General features: G+C 35.1%; 4 protein-coding genes across 5 annotated transcripts; 2 read left to right on the top strand and 2 right to left on the bottom strand.

Annotated features, from left to right (window-relative positions):
* Window positions 1–2: 2 nt before the first annotated feature.
* LOC110842995 (charged multivesicular body protein 6-A) lies at window positions 3–2,883 on the bottom strand. Its single transcript, XM_022088894.2, has 5 exons — window positions 2,589–2,883; window positions 2,384–2,493; window positions 2,190–2,313; window positions 1,804–2,104; window positions 3–1,746 (listed from the first exon to the last, which is right to left on the bottom strand). The coding sequence occupies exons 1-5, from the start codon at window positions 2,655–2,657 to the stop codon at window positions 1,694–1,696; spliced, it is 657 nt and encodes a 218-aa protein (XP_021944586.1). The 5' UTR covers window positions 2,658–2,883; the 3' UTR covers window positions 3–1,693.
* Window positions 2,884–2,926: 43 nt separating this feature from the next.
* On the top strand, window positions 2,927–4,413 carry LOC110842993. Its single transcript, XM_022088891.2, has 4 exons — window positions 2,927–3,312; window positions 3,392–3,626; window positions 3,688–3,986; window positions 4,054–4,413. Exons 1-4 carry the CDS (start codon window positions 3,085–3,087, stop codon window positions 4,255–4,257), a joined length of 966 nt encoding a protein of 321 aa, XP_021944583.1. The 5' UTR covers window positions 2,927–3,084; the 3' UTR covers window positions 4,258–4,413.
* A 371-nt stretch (window positions 4,414–4,784) lies between these two features.
* Window positions 4,785–12,222, bottom strand: LOC110842992. Of its 2 annotated transcripts, none has more exons than XM_022088890.2 (12): window positions 11,750–12,222; window positions 11,586–11,658; window positions 11,298–11,466; window positions 11,205–11,229; window positions 11,038–11,128; window positions 10,762–10,950; window positions 10,401–10,671; window positions 10,170–10,324; window positions 9,835–10,096; window positions 9,667–9,755; window positions 9,517–9,595; window positions 4,785–9,421 (listed from the first exon to the last, which is right to left on the bottom strand). In XM_022088890.2, the coding sequence occupies exons 3-12, from the start codon at window positions 11,433–11,435 to the stop codon at window positions 9,284–9,286; spliced, it is 1,437 nt and encodes a 478-aa protein (XP_021944582.1). In that variant the 5' UTR covers window positions 11,436–11,466; window positions 11,586–11,658; window positions 11,750–12,222; the 3' UTR covers window positions 4,785–9,283. The 2 variants fall into 2 exon arrangements, with proteins under 2 accessions (XP_021944582.1, XP_035703457.1); XM_035847564.1 differs by having other exon boundaries at window positions 11,586–11,653.
* Window positions 12,223–12,768: 546 nt separating this feature from the next.
* LOC110843965 (histone-lysine N-methyltransferase E(z)) lies at window positions 12,769–18,947 on the top strand. The gene is made up of 20 exons (XM_022090036.2): window positions 12,769–13,089; window positions 13,175–13,779; window positions 13,886–13,962; window positions 14,030–14,257; window positions 14,342–14,789; window positions 14,891–14,940; window positions 15,017–15,130; window positions 15,206–15,739; window positions 15,805–15,899; window positions 15,982–16,195; window positions 16,274–16,302; window positions 16,395–16,469; window positions 16,548–16,572; window positions 17,287–17,379; window positions 17,451–17,477; window positions 17,550–17,671; window positions 17,740–17,773; window positions 17,848–17,943; window positions 18,012–18,081; window positions 18,176–18,947. The coding sequence occupies exons 2-20, from the start codon at window positions 13,289–13,291 to the stop codon at window positions 18,234–18,236; spliced, it is 2,883 nt and encodes a 960-aa protein (XP_021945728.1). The 5' UTR covers window positions 12,769–13,089; window positions 13,175–13,288; the 3' UTR covers window positions 18,237–18,947.
* The last annotated feature ends 282 nt before the right edge of the window (window positions 18,948–19,229 follow it).

Raw genomic sequence — 19,229 nt, 5'->3', positions numbered from 1 at the left:
AATTCATTATTAGCAGTAGTGATAAATCAATCAATTTATTCAGTTTTGAATAAGTTTAAGCAACAGAAGAGAATTAAGCTAACTAAATAGCTGAGAGTCTTGATGCTTTAAAATAACGTCATAATAATATCATATAGTCAGAGGTAACGTTATGAGACGATCAGGACAAGATGGATGGACACGTAATAATCGTCAATATTATTTGGTATTACACAACCAACTCTAAAGAATAAAGCTTAACGAAAATATTTCATAGCGTAGTAGTAGTAGTAGCAGCAGCAATAATGCATAGTGGTAATATTTATAGCGTCGACTTGACCCCAAGGTCAAGAGAGATATGAGTACGAAAGCACATAATGTAAGCTTGATAAGAGAATATCCACGGCACGTGTAGAGATATTTAAGGCATTAACTAATATTCAATCTACATACAGTTGCTTTGTAAGTAATTCTCCAGTCGTTTCTTGAAATATTTTTTAAACATTAATTTTTGGTAACACGCTGAGTCGCTGACTATTTGTCTTTCCGTGTAGCCTACACGTGTATATATATTTACTATTTGGACGAAAATGACTAACATATAATAAAATATTTCTAATAGGCAAAATAACCATTATTACAACAATGAATGACAACAACATCAGTGGTAGTAAGACTAGAGATTCACATCATTATTTAGTAGTGAGGTTACATAACAAATGTAAAAATTTTCAGTTTCTATTATCTACACATTGAATCAGCCTATTATATTCATAATATCATCATTAGTTGCTATTTAATTACGAAATTAGTGTTGTAAGGACTAATGAAAGCGCGATGTTTTATTCATACATAGTACAATACATATAACAACAATATACAAGTATGTATGTGGTGCATGCATAGTATTTATGCAAGTTAATTAAACTCAGCACTGCTTCCAAGTTCCATCCAACAAACAATGGCGTATAGTAAACCTATTACACTAAATTATTAGTGTTATATTCTTATTATCTGCCTGGATGATTCTAAACATTTAAAGCATTTTTTGCAGTAAAGAAAAGAGTTGTTATGAAATTCATTATACATGAGTAGTAGCAAATTTTACAGAGAATAATTAGTAGCAGTCTATACATGTATGAGGAAGTCGTTTCAAATTTGCCAATTCCAGTGGCTGTTCATTTACATTGTGTAAGATACATACATTAGCTTGCTTCCTGCCCTAGCCTAAAGATCTATTTGAGCAATCATGAAAGATGATTGCGTGTTTTATACAATCTAAAATTGAGGTTGTATTAATGTGACACAAAACGTTTTAATTGATAAGGAGGGATATATACCACACATTGAACAATTAAATATTCTAAGATAACCAAATTTAATTACCAGTAAAATAATCTGACTGAACCTTGACTGAGTCCAACAAATAAGAATTATAAAGGAACTGTGTCGTATTTAATTCTTATGATTAATTAATTCATGCAATGTTTAACTCTTTCTATTGACTCGGCTCGAGTAAGGTGATTGTTTCACTTTTCACTTCACATTTTCAGTTAGGTAGGTTACATGGGTTGTTAGGTAATGCAGCATCATAGCTTAGTAGCAGCAGCTTTTTGTAGCATAAAAGTAGTACGTAGCAGTATGGTAGTAGTAGTAGCAATAAGTGTATATCTGAACGAGATGTCGTTTTATCACCATCTACGTCAGCTTTTGTTCACGACGCTGGAACCAAGACCTTTTTCCCATCCTTAATTGGCCGTTCTTTCTCTGCAAATACCACAACGTTGAAACATGTCGCTAAATGATCTTAATAACACGACTCACCTTGAATTTCTGGCAACGGAGTCTCTGGGACTTCTGGGAGAGACAAAGCTTCAGATTCAGCTGGAGATAACGGCACATCTTTGGGCATCTGAATGTTCTCTTCCTCCATAATTTTCTCCAGTTCAGTTTCCACTTCCTCCAAGTCCTCCGGGCTTAAAGAACCACTCAACAGGGCGTCAATTTCATTCTGCTTGTCCACCCCTTCTCTCGTCTCTTCCAGGATCTTTTCAATATCGTCAATCGACATCATGTCGTGAACCTTTTTGAGAGCTTCGTTTCCAGACTTTAGTCCATCCAGTACCTGGAAGGACGATACAACGAACAATGTCATGAACTCTGCATCAAACGATTAAACTGCATTATTATATCTTTTCTCATCACTATACCTTTATCTCTATCTGGGCAAATTCTAGAGAGTGACACATCTCGTCAATATTGTCCAACTGTTTTTCAGACTTTTCTAGAATAGATTCTTGAAAGCGTTTCTTTTTTAGAAGGAGTTTGGCACGGCTACAATACAATTAATCACGATCATTATGCTGCAGTAATTAATTAAAATCAAACATCAAGTAATCCTCACTCTTTCTTCCCCTCCAACAATAATTTTCTCGCCAATTCTCGTTCTTTCTCCAAATTAGTAAGAATATTCTTCTGGTACTGCTTAAGCTGGTCTCGTTGCTTTTTCAGCTCCTATATTTCATTACAAAAATAATTATAGTACCAATTGGTAATTAAAACCAATCCTTAAATAGGTACTTATCAATGGATAAAAAAAACTGGCTCACCAAAACTGCTTTATCTTGCTCTGTGACCCGAGACTCGGAGGATTTCTTTTTTGAAAAAAGACCCCCCATAATTCTGTTCCTAAAATGAAATTGGGCACTTGATTAATAATTGAGTAATAATTATTGTTTGGGGGAATAAATTAAAAATTCCAAAAAAACACAGGGGTTTGGCGATGCACACTCCCAAAGATTGAATGACGAATTGAAATTCCGGAGTAAATATCAACAGTGGGAAATGTGAGATTCGGGCCGAACCGCTACAGAAAAAAATTCACACTGAAATAAATAAACAAAAATAAAATCACAAATTTTGATTCAAAACTAAAAACGATCACGTGTAGTTATTTTTTTTAATTTTTAAAATAAAGATTGAACAATGTGAACTGCGTTAGTGTTCAATTAGTAAACAGAAAGGAAAATGTGAAGGAAATGTAGAAGCGTGAAACACGATTGACGATTGTTGATTTGTAATTGTTTCCACAATTCGAATTTCAAGATGGGACAACATGGCACGTTAATTTGGATCGGTAATTTGACCGTGTGGTATTTCTTGGTCACGTTGTTGGTCAAGGTGAGGACAATTCATGCCCTTAACTATGCCACCACTGCGACAAAGGATGAAATCTTGCAAAGGAACTGCGCCTATGCGAAAGGACTTCATCCAAACTTGATTCGATTTGTGACCAAAGAAGGTTATCATAGGGAGATTGAGGATGTGGTTGAGGTATTATTATAGGGAGTAAACCTTTATTAATGTAAATTTGATAAATTAATTTAAAATAAATTTGTATGCACTTGATTAGGTTACATTTACAAACTCACCTTTATCCCCGTCCGACTTTAAGACTGGAGAATGTAAACTGGCTTTATTAGCCAAATTTACCAGAGACATGTACGTGGATCCGTATGAGATTCAGAATATCCCCGGTCTTGCAGAAGATACTCGAATTCTTAATAATTGGACTGACTTGGAAGGACCGTCGTGGAGTGCAATGTCAAATTCAACAGTTTTTATACATTTGCATTCGATTCCAACGGGTATAAATCGGATAATAATATTTGTTAATTGCCCATAATACAATTTATAATATAATTCCAGGGAATCTGATTACCACGGAACAGCTTAAATTTCCGATACACTTTCGATACCAGAAGCCTCTAAGTCATTCCAGATTTAAGGACAGAGTTCAACAAGGTCAAATTTCGAATGCTGGAGCTCTAGTCAATCCCGCTGGATACATGAAGGTTATCGTCCCCCTGCCGAGATTATTATTGAGATGCGAAGCCTGGAATCATCATCCTCTAATTGAAGCAAAATGCCACGTTATCAAGACATTGTGTAATAGCAAGTCAGCCAAAGACGAATTGTGCGAATGGATCTCACTCCCTTTTAAATCTGTACGCACATCATAAATTCAGAAGTATTGGCAAATTGTGAATAACTTTATCTTTAAAATATTTGCAGAACTCTAAACAAGGAAGCCCAGTCTTTATCCCGAGCGGAGACGTGGACCAAGTTCTTATGGTGTCAGCAATAACACTTTTGGTTGTTTTAGGAGGAACAGCTTTTCTCGTGCATACGTTGATACGAACAAACGAGAAGCTTGCTGGTTCGGCAGTGATCACGGATGACGATGATGGAGACAGCAATAAAGTTCATAAGGACTAAAATAATTTCAGTATTAATGCTTGTTTGTTATGTGCATACATTCCAGTCTTGTCAGAATTCAGCGTGCCAATTTTATACTAATCATACTATTATGATGCCAAGAAAATTGCAAAATATGTGGAGTAATAATAAATGTATACATAATTGTTCAGAATATTTGTCATTGCTTTTACATTCTTCAAATTTATTCAATCATTCACTAATCCTTAATAATAAAACATCAAGCGTTGAAATTAAGTTTTATTTCTAAATTCTTGAACAGTCAATAATATAATAATGCAAAGAAATATCATTGCATTGTATTAACATAAACAAAATACCCTTAACCCAATTTTACTTCTATGTCGAAACATTTTAAATTGAAACACCAAATTAATTGAACATATTAATTGACAAAATTAGACCATTTATTCATAAAAGCTTAAAACTACCCAACTTTTAATAGTAATTAATTTTCCTTTAAATCTATAATTTCTTATGCGTGTGGGTGGACAGTAGTACTTACTAAAAACGGATTTACTTTTTGCTGTTGACATTGATGATTTCGAAGAAGAAAATGATACCGACAATTAAGTTTTACTTTTCTTATGTTGATGTTAAGAATGGATTAATTTGCTCTTTAATTCTTTCATAACGATTTTACTGAGCCGAGACTGTTTGAAATTTACTAGTGTTTGTTAAGAAGAGCTACCACCAAATTGAATTGAAGTACTGTTTTTTTTTGTTTCAATATGTACAATACTTGCTTTCAATATGTGTGTGTGTATGTAAAGCTATAGCTGGTTTTAAATCTGTACCACTAAAAACATGTCCTTCAGTCTTTTGGTTGCTTATTAATGACGACTCCTTTACATATATTTCTGGCTGTTACAGTACAGGTTGTTTTTAAGAATAGTAAAAGGTGTTGCTGGTTTTAGAAATAGGAAACAATCGTTGTACAACAACTCGATATAATCGTCATATATTTACATACATTTCTCTCCTTCCCTAATAACTAAAAAATATCTTTCCTACCTAGCAATTGATGATGTTTCCTTTCTTGTTTCTTTTATATGAGATGTCTCATGTGGCGGTGGGGCTGTCAAACCTTTTCTTTAACAAACTATTACAATATAATATGTACCGACAGTGTAATTAATAATCATAGAAGGACACAAACCATGCAGCCATTGACAATCGTCAGGTACATAATCAAATCAAGCAGTGACGATTACTGGAAAAATCACTGGATTATTATTTTGAAGAAATTGCCAACCGCTGATAGTGCATTCTTCTTTTAGAGGCCGAATGTATATACTCTCTCCTACTTCCTCCTTTCGATATCATAATACGGACAACAATCTTTTGAATTGGATTGGAATGAGTTCAATTCACTAGAGATTTTTTGTTTTCATAGGCACGGAATTACATGAGTTGACTTTCGCCAAGTTGTATCTTGTTAGTATCATCATCATGTGGCGTCAAGTATTATAATATACAAATTATGGGCAGAAATGAGCACACAAATTGAAATTTTGTAATGCCTCATTTTGTAGCTATCTAAAACTGGCACCTTTTTTAACATTCGTCGTTAATTGATGATTTACTGAGTGGTCATAAAAGCTAGTACTTTAGTAGTTATACATATTACAACATTTGACATTGTTGTGTCAGAAACTCCTGAAAAGTGGTGCGTCTGGTTGATACACACTAGATTGGATTGATGACATGTACATATTTTTTAGTAAAGAGATGGTATCACAGCTTGCTTTCTCTTTTGACATTCGGTTACAACATTTATAGTACTTTGCAGTATCCTTCTTCTCAGTTCGCTAGTACATATTTATATTTATAATATGCTTTAATTTACTGGTGGTATGGTTGGTTGGTTGGTTTTTAATTAAATCCGTTGATTATGATTGAGTGAGTGAGATTAATTGCAATAAGCTATCAAATTCTTAACTACTACTAATTATGTCTAAACTTACATTTCGTAGATAATATAGATAAGACAAGAACTTACTAAGGCTGAATTATCATTTAGTAACATTTTTACGCAAACGCTGAAACTTTCATGACAATACATATGTACGTAAATGTAATTTTGAAATGCGACCTAACAGCTACAAACTTCATATTTTTTTATACACACAACTCTTTGAAATCTTGGATGGAATGACCAAATTTTTCTAGTACATACATCATCGTTTAAGAAACCTCCTAAATGCCATTCCATACAATATGAAGCTATACATTATTCTTATTTAACTTACAAAAAAGATACGAGTTATGCAATAGCAAAACTTTCTCCAGGAGCAGAAATCTAATTATTATTAAAAGAGGTACTCATTGCATCTCTCTGTAGTTAGTTATTAATTTTTGCTTTTGGCAACTGGCTGGTTTTTGTCTTGACGAGGAGGAATCGTCACACACACCATAATAATATTCCTGACTTTTTTACGCGTGGACAAAACGTTCCTTATTTTAGCACTTTATTCGACATTCTCTGGGTAGTTGGTTGGATTAATTTTATTACGTGTGTGTAAGGAACGATTATCCGAAATTCTAGACTATTTATTTTACTCTCAGTTGTGTTAAAGAGAAGAATGAGAGATCATCACAGTTGTTTACCACGGCTCTTTGTTGCATCTTTTAAAAATCTGCTTCCCTAATGCAACACAATACAAGTTCCTTTTAGCTACCTCATTTTTCGACACTGGTATTAAAATGTACATAGGCGATCAGTGTCTTCCAGTCCTTTAGTAAAATATGAGCATTCTTAACTTAATAAAGACTAAACGGCTAAACATAAATCTCTCGAAACGAATCTAACAACTTACGATATCTACTACATACAGAATTATTATTACGAGACGGTTGTCAGTTGTGGACATTTCATACAACAACGCACAGCGGTGTTTTGCAGGTTAAACCTTACTTTTATATACGTCAGTCAGATAAGCTCTTCTTAAACTATGACGAATCGGTGTTCATCTTGTCTTAACTAGACTCGCTTGGGAAAATGATCTGTTGTATGACTTTCTCTAAACCGGTGTGATCTTGCTTAACAATATGATGCGATGGTGACGATATAATACATTTAACGATTGCAGTTCTTTCTTTCTGCGATATAATATTCTTATACCAACCAGAGATTACCCTTCATTATCAGTATTGTTTCATTTGTGAGTATCTTGACTAACTGATTGACTGACTTTCTCCTTTGCGATTTTCCTCCTTCGCATATACTATTTACAAAAGATGAATATTGTTTGTTTGGAATATTATAAAGTAACTGCGAATGCGAATCCCGGGTATAAATTGCATGGGATTTTTGCATCGCAATCATATTTAGCATATTATTTTATCTCAGTCTGTTATTAAAAGTTACTTTTCTCTCTCGTTTTTACAGAGGTAATAATTTTATGGTGGTAAAGTGATGGTAAGGATTGTATTATTGGTTGATATTAAAGTGTTGTTAATTCACCTAATGAAGTATATTATGCAATTCTATTAAATTCAGATGACTGGACTGACATGATGTCATCATTGTTTTGTAACTCTAGGTTAGATTCATTCATTCCCTTGCTAGCCTTCTTCTTGGTCTTTGCGTCTCTCTTTACTAAAATCTACAAATTACTTAAATGCAAAGCGATCTCAAATGTGTAAAACTATATAATACAAATAAATTCCACATGGAATCTCTGTTTGAAATGGAGCTCCTACGGTCCTGTTTTTTTTTCTTCTTCTTGAGTAACTATATATTTGATAAGATTGTATAATTGGTCAGACTTGGTATGCAATTCCTACTTTCAGTTTGTTCCTGCTTTCCTCACGTTGGATGAGAAACTACTAAACGACGATATCTGCGTTGCGCGTGGTGCTGACGACGTAGTATTTCATAAATTCTATTTTGCGATATTTGTAATTGTTGAAGGAATGCATTGTTAACGACGAACGATTAAATACATAGACGCGTGTGAATCACCTCCATTGGAGAAGAACAAACCATGTTAATTACAGCGATGCGATAAACTGCATAAAAATCTGGATTAATAACCTGAGTCGTGTGGGTAGTTAATTTCAACCTTTTGGTGACATTGACACCTACCTATCATAAAATGCACAGTAAGAGTATGGAATATATTGCTACACAATCTTCTTTTTTTACAAAATTCGTTATTCAGGTCGTATTCTTCTGTTCTAAACGTATGGCAAAACGGTGGTAGGTAGATAGGTAGGTAATCTGCCGAGGTGGATTAATTGATCGGATCCACAAATATATATTTATATAATTCTTGCTCTTGCGATGGTTTCGACGACTGACTGACTGATTCTTATACGTTTCATACTGGATATTTTAAAATTTGACCAACAAAAATAAAATATTATGTTTCATCGTCATCAAGCCTGATAGTCTTTTGCTCTCTTTAGGTTGGTTGGTATATAGTTACTTATTTGTTTGAGGAGGATAGTCATGTGTGACTTTCTTGTTTGTAAAGTCATTCACGAAACAGAGATTGGTGACGTACTTCATCACCCAAAAAACATAGCTCTCGTCTAATTTATAAAATATATATGTACATGTATGTAACAACCTATAAGATTAATAACCTATAATTAAAATTACTTAACTCTTCAATATATGGTGTCTCATCTCGTCTTATTTTTAAGATTGAATGTTGGAAGTTGTACTGAATAAAATTATTCTCGTCTTACCGTGTGTATCACGTTGGTTGGTAGTACATTTTAATACTTATCACTGTTTTTTCTCTTTTTGGTCATGGCCTTCCAGACTGATTTGTCATTCTTTCATTTTGCGATGCGGTAAAGTTGCGATATTTCATTTATTATTTTAATTTCCCCTCTGTGTGGCAGTTTAATAGTAGTTTGAATGTTGTACTTGTGTAATGACTCCGGGGGTGATGGTGATTGATTGTATTGTGTGGGTAAGATGATGACAAGACGAGAAACATTCATTGTTGTTCGAAAGTAAATTTTGTGAGATTGTTGTATAAGATGGAAGTGATTGTAAAACTGCTGCTGCTCAAAGCTCATCCTCCATTGTGGCACGAACCACCATACACCTGGCTCCACGTTCGAACGTCTTCTTGGGAGGTTTTGCGAGACGACGTTTTCTGAAGTATTGGGGCCTCCATGGTCGGCCAAGTGCACTGCTAATCTCCTAAATTGGTGGGTCCAAACAAACATGTATTAGCGAATTAGTCCTCGTTTAGTATTCAGTCGCACTAACTCTTTAATAAAGAGTCTTTATCATACCTTCATAAGTTTACGCAAGTTCAAACTGCCAAAGATGACAAGTGATTTCGGTATTTCCAAATTAAGCAAACTTGGCCCTCTAGATTCAATATATCAGATAACATTAGCTCCCTCATAAAAAAGATTTAAAGTAATATATTTGGATCTCACAATAGTCTTGCAATTCCAACCAGGGTGTCTCCACAGTAGTTCACTCCCAGTTTCAAAGTGTGTAAATTCTTACATCTCCATGCTGCGAACTGTAAAAAAAGTTCATAGACGAAATGATAAAGACTTGTGTGGGACCATTGTAACGTTATTTATTATAATAAAACTTACTACAATTGGGTCCAAGAATTGATATTCCTCTGGATCCGACTGCATGATTATGTCAGTCCAATTACAGTTATCATCCACCAATTCCAAGTGCTCCAAAGTTTCCAGATTCCATCCGATAATCGAGTTTAGAAAGTTAATCCGTACATCTTTGGAATAATATGAACGAAAGTGACTGAGTGGAGTGCTAGGATATATCAGATTGGAAGGATGTGCAACCAATCCAGATCCCCCATAGATTGTAAGCCGGACTTTGCATTCAGGACTATAAATAAACCAGAAATGGTTTTGGTTTTGCTACGTAATCTCATGGTAATTGATACAATAAAATATTTTACTTGTTTTTAACAAATATGAACCATCCACGGTTGGACACGTAAGGATTTCGTTGTACGGCCACGACATTCAAACGTCGCAATCCACCAACATTACTGTCAAGTCCAATAGTTGCAAGGAATTCATCATTCAAATTATCATGGCCAAGACTCAGCATCTGAAAAAAGTTTACACATTTTAGATAATTGCTTAATTGCAACTAACAAGATTACAGTAGTTATTTGTTAATGTACCTGCAACTGATGAAAACGTCGAATTGGCGCAAGTTCGGCAGTTCCTGGGGCATAAATTGCAATATTCTCCTCCTCAGATTCTTTATTAGATTCGACGAATTTGAAAGTGGGGAGAAAGAGGTTGGTGATTGACAATCGACTGCGACTTAAAAACACAGCTGGAAAAAGAGTGTTCCAAGTCATCCTGGAGAGATTTTGAATCAAGGGAAAGCTAAAAGTTTCTAGCTGAGCTTTCCCTTTCAGCACCATCATTACTGGATATAGCACCCTCCTAAAAACAGGGTTAATTAATTAACGATCATAGTGGCTAATTAATGTTGTAACAAGCCAACAAAAAAAATGCAATAAAAACTATACTAACTGAATAAAAATGTGTTCCTCTGTCTTTCCAAAATGCTGCAAATAGGCCAGGCAGTGATCGGAACAGAGCAATTTGAGCGATAGGAGCTGGTGGTTATTTTGCAGTAGAGTCAATACGTTTTCCACAGTATCCATACAAGCCTCGGTTGACACATCGAATGTAAACGTAACATGTTTCACTTTGCAGATGCTGAGACACATTGATTATCATAAATTTAATTAAAATTCCAATGTTGTCCTTCGTTTTTGATTAAACATATTTATTTGACTTTCTTACAATTGCTGACTTAGAAAGGTCACTTTCTCTATATCTTTCTCTCCCTTGGTCATGTAAAGGTTGAGAGAATCACTCAAGGGCACTTGGAATGCTGAACAAAATGATAATAAAATTCATGTTAAATGAATTTTTACTGTTTATGAGATTGTTTATAAAAAATTGTTTACCAGAAGCTCGCCAGTTCTTGCAGACCTACGCATGAAGTAAATAGCCATTAATTAATTATATATTTAATCATATAATTTAACAAATCAACTTACGCTGGAAGCGTTCAGTTTATCTTTTCTTGAAGAAAGGTTCTTGTAAATCTCCACCATCACAACACTTGGTAGTCCTTCCCAATCTTCCATTTTTTCCAGTTCTTCATCTTCTTCAACAATCGCATCGTTCAGAAACATGGCAAAAGCACGTCAACAACTACTTTACAACCTACAAAACAAGTGCACGTCGTTAAATTGACAATGTAAAATATAACCTTCATTCATTACATAACATATTAAATGAATAACATAAATAGCATTATATCCTTAAAAAAAATTACTACTTACCCAAAAGGACGTCCTCTCTTCCTCTTATCCTACGATACTAACTAATATATTTCTCAGGCAGGTATCTTCTACTCTGTCAATAATCAAAACAAGTCGTCCAGCTTGTTGAACCCCATTCTGATACAAATTTTGATATCTCGTTCGATACAATCAGTCAAAATCACCTTCAGCTTTCTTTTTTATGGCAAAAGAGGAGGCAGACAGGCAGGCAAGGAAGCTTATCAAATATCGTTCGTCTTCCCACAACAGCAATAATAGTTCAGTTATCAATCTGTCTACGTTCTTATCTATTACGTCGTTCTCTTATCGATTCAAAGGCAGCAGACGAAAATTATACAGAAAAAAAATCTCTCTACAAATAATATATATTTTTCTATGCGTTCGAGGGGTGTGGTGGGTTGGTTGGTGGGGGGAAGTTATAGTGTTTGAAGTACCAGTAATTTTACGTAGAGAGAGAAGACAATTCTCAAAATTAGAAATTATTAGTCGAGTAATTAATTACAAATTAGAAAGGAGGAGACGAGAATAAAATTTCTTCCTCCTCTCGCAACCAACCACCCAGCAGCAGTGGAGTGAGTTTGACTGCACTGCGTTGCTTTGATCTGCGTTTCTTTCTTCGCATAGCATAGCCAGCAAGCAACTCATCTGTAAACAAAAAACACTACTTTGTGTGACTACTCGAAAAGAATTGAATATCAAATTCACAGAGTTCGTCGTCATTTTATTGATGATTAGCATGACCAAAATATGTAAATTTCATTTGTTTTTGGCATCGATGAACCGTAAAATTCTAACGTCGAACTTATATAGCACATTACATTTTTTGATCCTATCCTATACACTGTAAATGCTTATATAATACGTCATTTTATTAAACCACCCTGAATTGATAAGGGTATTAAATAAGTGATGATAAGAAACTTATCGTTTGTTACGATAGCCTGATTTATATTTGAGAATAATACAAATTCCTCTTCACAAATGGTGGAGTGGTTGCGTTACGACATTATGTAAAGTTTAGTTTCATGGCCTTTTTGTACATACATAAAGCAGATTGCATTGTTTCATTATTATGCTAACTAAACTAAATGGCGAGTTACATTCACATAAGAATTTCTTTTATCGCTGTCTGGCTGCGATTTCATGCTTGATGTAAATGTGGATTATGTTATGTGATCACTTAACCTTAGTAAAGTAAAACTACTGCTATTATTACCTACGTTTACTGAGAAACGGCCATAAGGGTCCCTTCAACAAGGTAAATGCTGCGTGTAAAGAATTCCGCCACGATAGGATTTGTTTACCGTTCAAACTAGCTCTCTGTGTCTTCTTCTCTCCATTTCCTTCCATTAGTCACATTACACACATTTTGTGTGAGAGTGGCTTCGTTTTTTGTTGACCGACCGACTGACAGGAAAAGGTGGGTAGGTAGGTTTAGTAGGTAGTGGAATAAAGTAAGTTCTTGGAAGACTGGAAGAAATTTAATTGACGGGATGCAATAAAGGCAAAGCAATTTTTTAACATGGATTTTTAAAAATTGGAAATAGGATTTGACGATAAGATAAATGATGTATATTTTTTCTGTGTAGATTAAGATTTTGTCACGAGATCAAAGACTGAGTAGGAGGAGGGAGGGGTGGGACGGACGGAGGACGGAAGGAAGTGTCGTTGCTGGAAGTAGCTTATCATCAGGATTTACCAAGATGTCGGGCAACGCCAGCAGTAGCGGTCGTCCCATCCGAAATTCGACGGGGGGTATGAGCACATCCACCAGCAAGAATGGGTCATCAGCATTATCCTTGTCTAAAGCAACGACGCGAAGGTCCAGTCTGTCCTCTTCGACGAAGCTGCTCGAACTTGGTAAAACTGTGCTCAACGGGTCTATCAAAAAATCTGTGAAACCAAGTCTTATCTCGAAAAATACACGTCATTCTGAAGAAAGTGCCAAAAAAACTGCCAAGGGGGGGAAAGCTGTCAATGGGCATAATAATAGCAATAAGAATGGGAGTAATACTGCTACGTCTAAGAATGGGAAGAATGATGGGGATAAGACGAATGGGGCGAAAAATAATAGTGCGATAGGTCCCACTCCTGGGTGTTCCAAGATTGCCGTCGTCGCCTTAGGACCGCTTTCTCCATCATCCATCACCATAGTCGAATCGCTCAAAAAACACGTTCGCTCGGAATACATGAGGCAAGTATCTTTTATTTTACAAATTAGATGGCAAACTCAAGTATGCAAATTAGTTCTCATCCGACTTTAAAAGTAAAGTAATATTCAATTGTGTTACATTCCATAGGCTCCTTAACCAAAAAAGACAACGGAAAAGTTGTGAGGCAAAGTATGCTTGGAATGATAACCTGTCAAAAATGAAGGGTGAGCTATTACTAATTACATCCTATAAATTTATGCGTAGAAATTAATATTTACATAAAAATTGTAGGAATGTTGCTTGAAGGAACTCGATACATGAAAGAATCCCGTCGTCCCGTCGTTTGGGAATGCAAACCTAAAGAATCTGATGAAGTCAAAAGTGAGGTTTCAAAGTCGACACGGTTTATGAAACGAGCAACCATCACATCTTCCGACATGCCTACACAGCACTGCCCGATAATTACGATTAATCAAATAAGCGCAATTCCAAACATGTTTACTTGGGCTTCAGTAAGAAGTGCGTATAAAAAAATCTGGGCAAATTTTTATGATTTATCATTGATCAAATTTCATAAATTTCATATTTTGTCCTACTTTATAGCAAACTTGATGGTTGAAGACGAAACCGTCCTGCATAACATTCCATACATGGGGGACGAAGTTTTGGATCATGATGGGAAATTCATTGAAGAACTTATAAAAAATTATGACGGGAAAGTTCATGGAGACAAGGAAAATAGTTTTGTGGACAATGAAGTATTTGTTGATTTGGTGAAAGCCTTGCAAGTTACGGAGACTACTTTGAGAGCTTCAATGAAGTCCAGCTGGAACAAGATGGTAGGAATGAGTAGTACTAGTAAGGATAAGGATGCAGCAGCCTCAGACCAAGTCAAGATAGAAGGAGGAATTGGAAAAATTTCAGATGCACGAATTTTAGCCTTGTCAGAGAAATTGGCTAAACGCAAAACAAAACTGCCCTCGCCTAGTGTATTCAAAGCTATTTCTGACATATATCCCGAACGTGGCACGCCACAGGAGTTGAGAGAACGGTAATTAATTTAAATAATCCTACTCTAATAATGGAAATAGTAATGGTATAGTAGAAAAAAGTTTCAAATATTTAACTTTACTGTATTTTATTTGTTTTCAGTTTCGTTGAACTTTTAGAGAAAATGGAGCCTGGCGTAGTTGTCTCGGAATGTACATCAAAATTCAAAATATTATTTTTGCATACTGTCAAATATTTCTAGGTTTTCATACTATCGCATATTTCTAGGTACACCAAATATTGATGGTCCCACTGCCGAGTCCGTACCTCCGGAACAAACTATGCATTCTTATCACAGCCTATTTTGCAGACGCTGTTTTAAATATGATTGCTTTTTGCATCGTAAGTGGTTGAATCTTATTCTGAAATATTCATATATTGACGAAAAATCGGCTAATTATGGTTTGCATTATTTAGGATTAAAGACTGATCACCCAGGTCCGAAGACCGTATTAAAGAAGAAGCCTCTCGAAGCCAAACCTACAGTTCCTTGCAGCTCGCAATGTTTCCTGCTCTTGGACGAAGTCAAACAACGACTCGCTATCCAAGCTGCTCTTCAAGCCAAGGCCGAAAAGGAGTTGGAAGCATCAATGGCGGAAGTGTCCCGACCAAAGAAAATACGCAAACAAAATTCTCTAGAATCTGGCGATGAGGACAGCAATGATAGCACTAAAGTGGTTGGAAATGGTGGGAGGAAAGAAAGGAAGAATGGAAACTCTTCTCACTCAAATACGAATGGAAATGGGAAGCTTAATAACGATAAATCCAACAATAACGGGGACAAGAGGCGAGAATCCAAGGAATCATTGGATTCAAATAAATCCAACAATGAAAAATGCAACAATGGGAACGGGTCTAATGTTATTATTAATGAGTCTGAGTCGTCTTCGGGGGTAATGCTAGGTCCCAGTTTTTTGGATGTCTTTCAATCTAAATTGCCAGAATGGACAAGTGAGTGCCTTTATCTTGATTCTGATTTTATTCATGATAATATTAATAACATATATTTTTTCAAGGTGCTGAATGCAGTCTTTTTCGGTCAATTCACAAAGTTTATGGTTCAAATTATTGCTGCATTTCACGAACAATGCTAAGCCGTAGTTGTCAGGAGGTACACAACTTGATTAACTGCTTTCTATTGCCTTGGATGAATCTGAACCTTTAAATATTGGTAACTCATCTATCTCTTATAGGTATACCACTTTGCTCAGAAAGAAGCTCAGGATGTGCTCACCGAAGAATCATCCAAGGAACTAACTCCTCCTAGAAAGAAGGCAAAAAAGAAGAATCGGTTGTGGTCTCTACATTGCAGAAAAATCCAATTGAAGAAAGACGACTCATCAAGCCATGTGTACAGCTATACTCCATGTGACCATCCTGGCACTCCTTGCGACAAAAGTTGTCCATGTAAGATTTTGGAATTTTTTTTACATTCATATTGTTATTTATCAACATCAATTTAGAATGGATTTTATGATTTTATAGGCGTTGCAATGTCAAACTTTTGCGAAAAGGTGAGTTGAAATACATAAGTAGTGATATTTTCAGCGAGAAATTGACTTCAAATTTTCAAGGTGATAATTTTTTTTTGTTTGTTTGCGAAAAGTTTTGTCTGTGCAGTTTAGAATGCCAGAATAGGTTTCCAGGTTGTCGATGTAAAGCGCAGTGTAACACCAAACAGGTAATTTATTGTTGGATTAATTTTGTATTAATGTTTGGGCAATATAAATAGCACTGCAATTTTTTTTATTGTTTGCAGTGTCCTTGTTACTTGGCTGTACGAGGTATGAACCCTTTAACTTTTTAATATCCAGCGTATGCACCTTACTAATTTATTTAGCGAATAGTCATACTTTTGATATCATGCACTTACTATATATTGATGCTTATGATGTGAATACGGTGGTTATGATGGTGATTGCAGTGGACATTCGATATTTGAAGAGTTCAGACTAATCTTTAATCGTATAATTTAGATTTTGCACAAAATTTTGTACCTAATTTTACAATTAGAATATTGTAACATATTTTAATTAGTTCAACTATTGTTAGCTAGTTTGGCGTTCTTTTCCACTTGTCTGTTAATAAATCTAAATTATACGAGCATTAGTGTAGACGCCCGTCAATCGAAGGGCGAAAAAGGCCCCTAGATCGGCCCGTCAAATGAAAAACATTAGTGGAGTGAATTTTATAGCCTCCTATTTCTATCTCTCTGCTCTGGAGCGAGAGAAGAAGGAGGCTAACTTCTCAACTGTTACCGACCCAACAGCGACACGCTCGCCTGATTTAAGTTAAGTAGATAGATAAGTCTGAACTCTTCAACATCAACTACAATGACCATCATAACCACGAACCGTATTCTCAATTACCGTTTACACCATCTGAAGCATAAGTATGACCGTAAGAGTATGATATCATGAGTATGACTTGTAAGTAGTTAAACCTATTTTGTTTAACCTATTTTAAACCTATTTTAACCTTTAAATACGATCCGTTAGAGTGCGACCCTGACCTTTGCTCGATTTGTGGAGCGGACCAACACGATGTGACAAAGATAAACTGCAAAAACGTTAGTTGTCAGCGTGGATTGCGTGAGTGCATTATTTATTTGTATGAAAATGAAAGTTGAGGATTTTAATGAATTATAATGACTGAATTACAGATAAGCATTTACTCATGGCCCCTTCCGGTATGAATTAAATCTAATTATATAAACATTATTATCATATTAGTATTGTACTTATATCATGATTGATTAAAGATATTGCCGGATGGGGAATATTCCTTAAGGAGTCAGCCCTAAAGAACGAGTTCATAAGTGAATATTGTGGCGAGGTTATTACTCAAGATGAGGCTGATCGACGAGGAAAAGTTTACGACAGGGTAAGATTTCTTTTATATGAGACCAGGACAAATCATCAATATTAAACTATATTATAATTTCCTTACAGCATATGTGCAGCTTCCTGTTCAATCTCAACAATGGTGAGTAATTTATTGTATTTTATCTTGTTTTAACAAAGCTGGATGAAATTTTACATTTTTATTCTCCTGAATAGATTTTGTGGTGGATGCAACTCGCAAAGGAAACAAAATTCGATTCGCTAATCATTCCGTGCATCCAAATTGCTACGCTGTCATCAAGATGGTTAACGGTGAGGAATAGTTTAAAGTCAGTTTTAGTTACCAATATGAAAATCTAATTATTAATCTTATTAATTAGGTGACCATCGTATTGGCATTTTCGCCAAACGCGCAATACAACCAGGCGAGGAATTGTTTTTTGATTATCGGTATGCTGCATATTATATTTATTTACATGCGTACATGAAAACTATAATTAATTGTGCCACTACTTAACCAATGCGTATTATTATGTATTCGTAGATACGGTCCAACTGAACAGTTAAAGTTTGTCGGAATCGAACGCGAAGTGGACATTGTGTAAAGAAAGAAAAACGCCTTTTCAACAAAATTCAAGACTTACAATTGATTCAAACTGCCTACGAAATAGTCTGTGTTCTCACTTTCTCCGAAGTACAAAGTATGAAGGATTTCCCCATACTCAACAATTTCTCTATCATGAAGAACCCTTATATACATACATATACTAAATCGAATTGCTCCTGATTGTACAAAAATACCTACTTTAATTTCAAACAGCTCATTTATACTGCAGTAGTAGACACCTCAAATGGTGTCTCACTTTTTTTTCAGAACTTTAGATCTCGTTTATCGAACTTAATTTATACAATTGTAGTAATAATTTCAGTTCCTGTTTTAAGCACTATTCAATTTGTAATATTTTACCGGCTAGTATACATAGTATCTTTTACACATACATAACTTATTATTTTATACTGGAGAAAATATTTACAAATATTTACTGCCATCATCGGACCACACTCGTCTAATGTTCTCACTTGAATGTGTTCAATTTGTATGTATTTTTTCTACACAACTTTTGTACTGATATACCTTTCACCAAACTTATTGAACGTGTTAGGATAAAAATTAGAAATAAACCAACTAGTAGTGGACTACAATGTCCTGTTGTGTCCCTGCAGTTTTATACATAGTTCTGTAGATGGATAAAATGTGTGCCTTCTGAAAAGAACTTGAAAATAAACATGGTAATAAATTTCGTTACGAATTCAAATCATGTGAATGCAATCTTATTTTGTTTTGTTAAATTGTGGTCATGAGTTTAATACCACACCACTCTCCTTGCCCAATTACAATTACATAAGTCCCTCTGATCCCCGATCTCTGTACAATTAACGAATCCGATATTTTACAGCTTATATGATGATACTTTTTTTATAAATACTTTAATCTTCCACTCTCTACTTCTATACCGGTCAGACACAAAAATTATGTTTTTTATTGCCTATAATCATTTTTGTTATTCGTGGTGGAGTGGAAAGTTTTGCGTGTTTCC

Source organism: Folsomia candida, unplaced genomic scaffold (assembly GCF_002217175.1).
Source record: "Folsomia candida strain VU population unplaced genomic scaffold, ASM221717v1 Fcan01_Sc002, whole genome shotgun sequence".
Lineage (NCBI taxonomy): Eukaryota > Metazoa > Arthropoda > Collembola > Entomobryomorpha > Isotomidae > Folsomia > Folsomia candida.
This window is presented reverse-complemented; position numbering and strand designations above follow the sequence as displayed.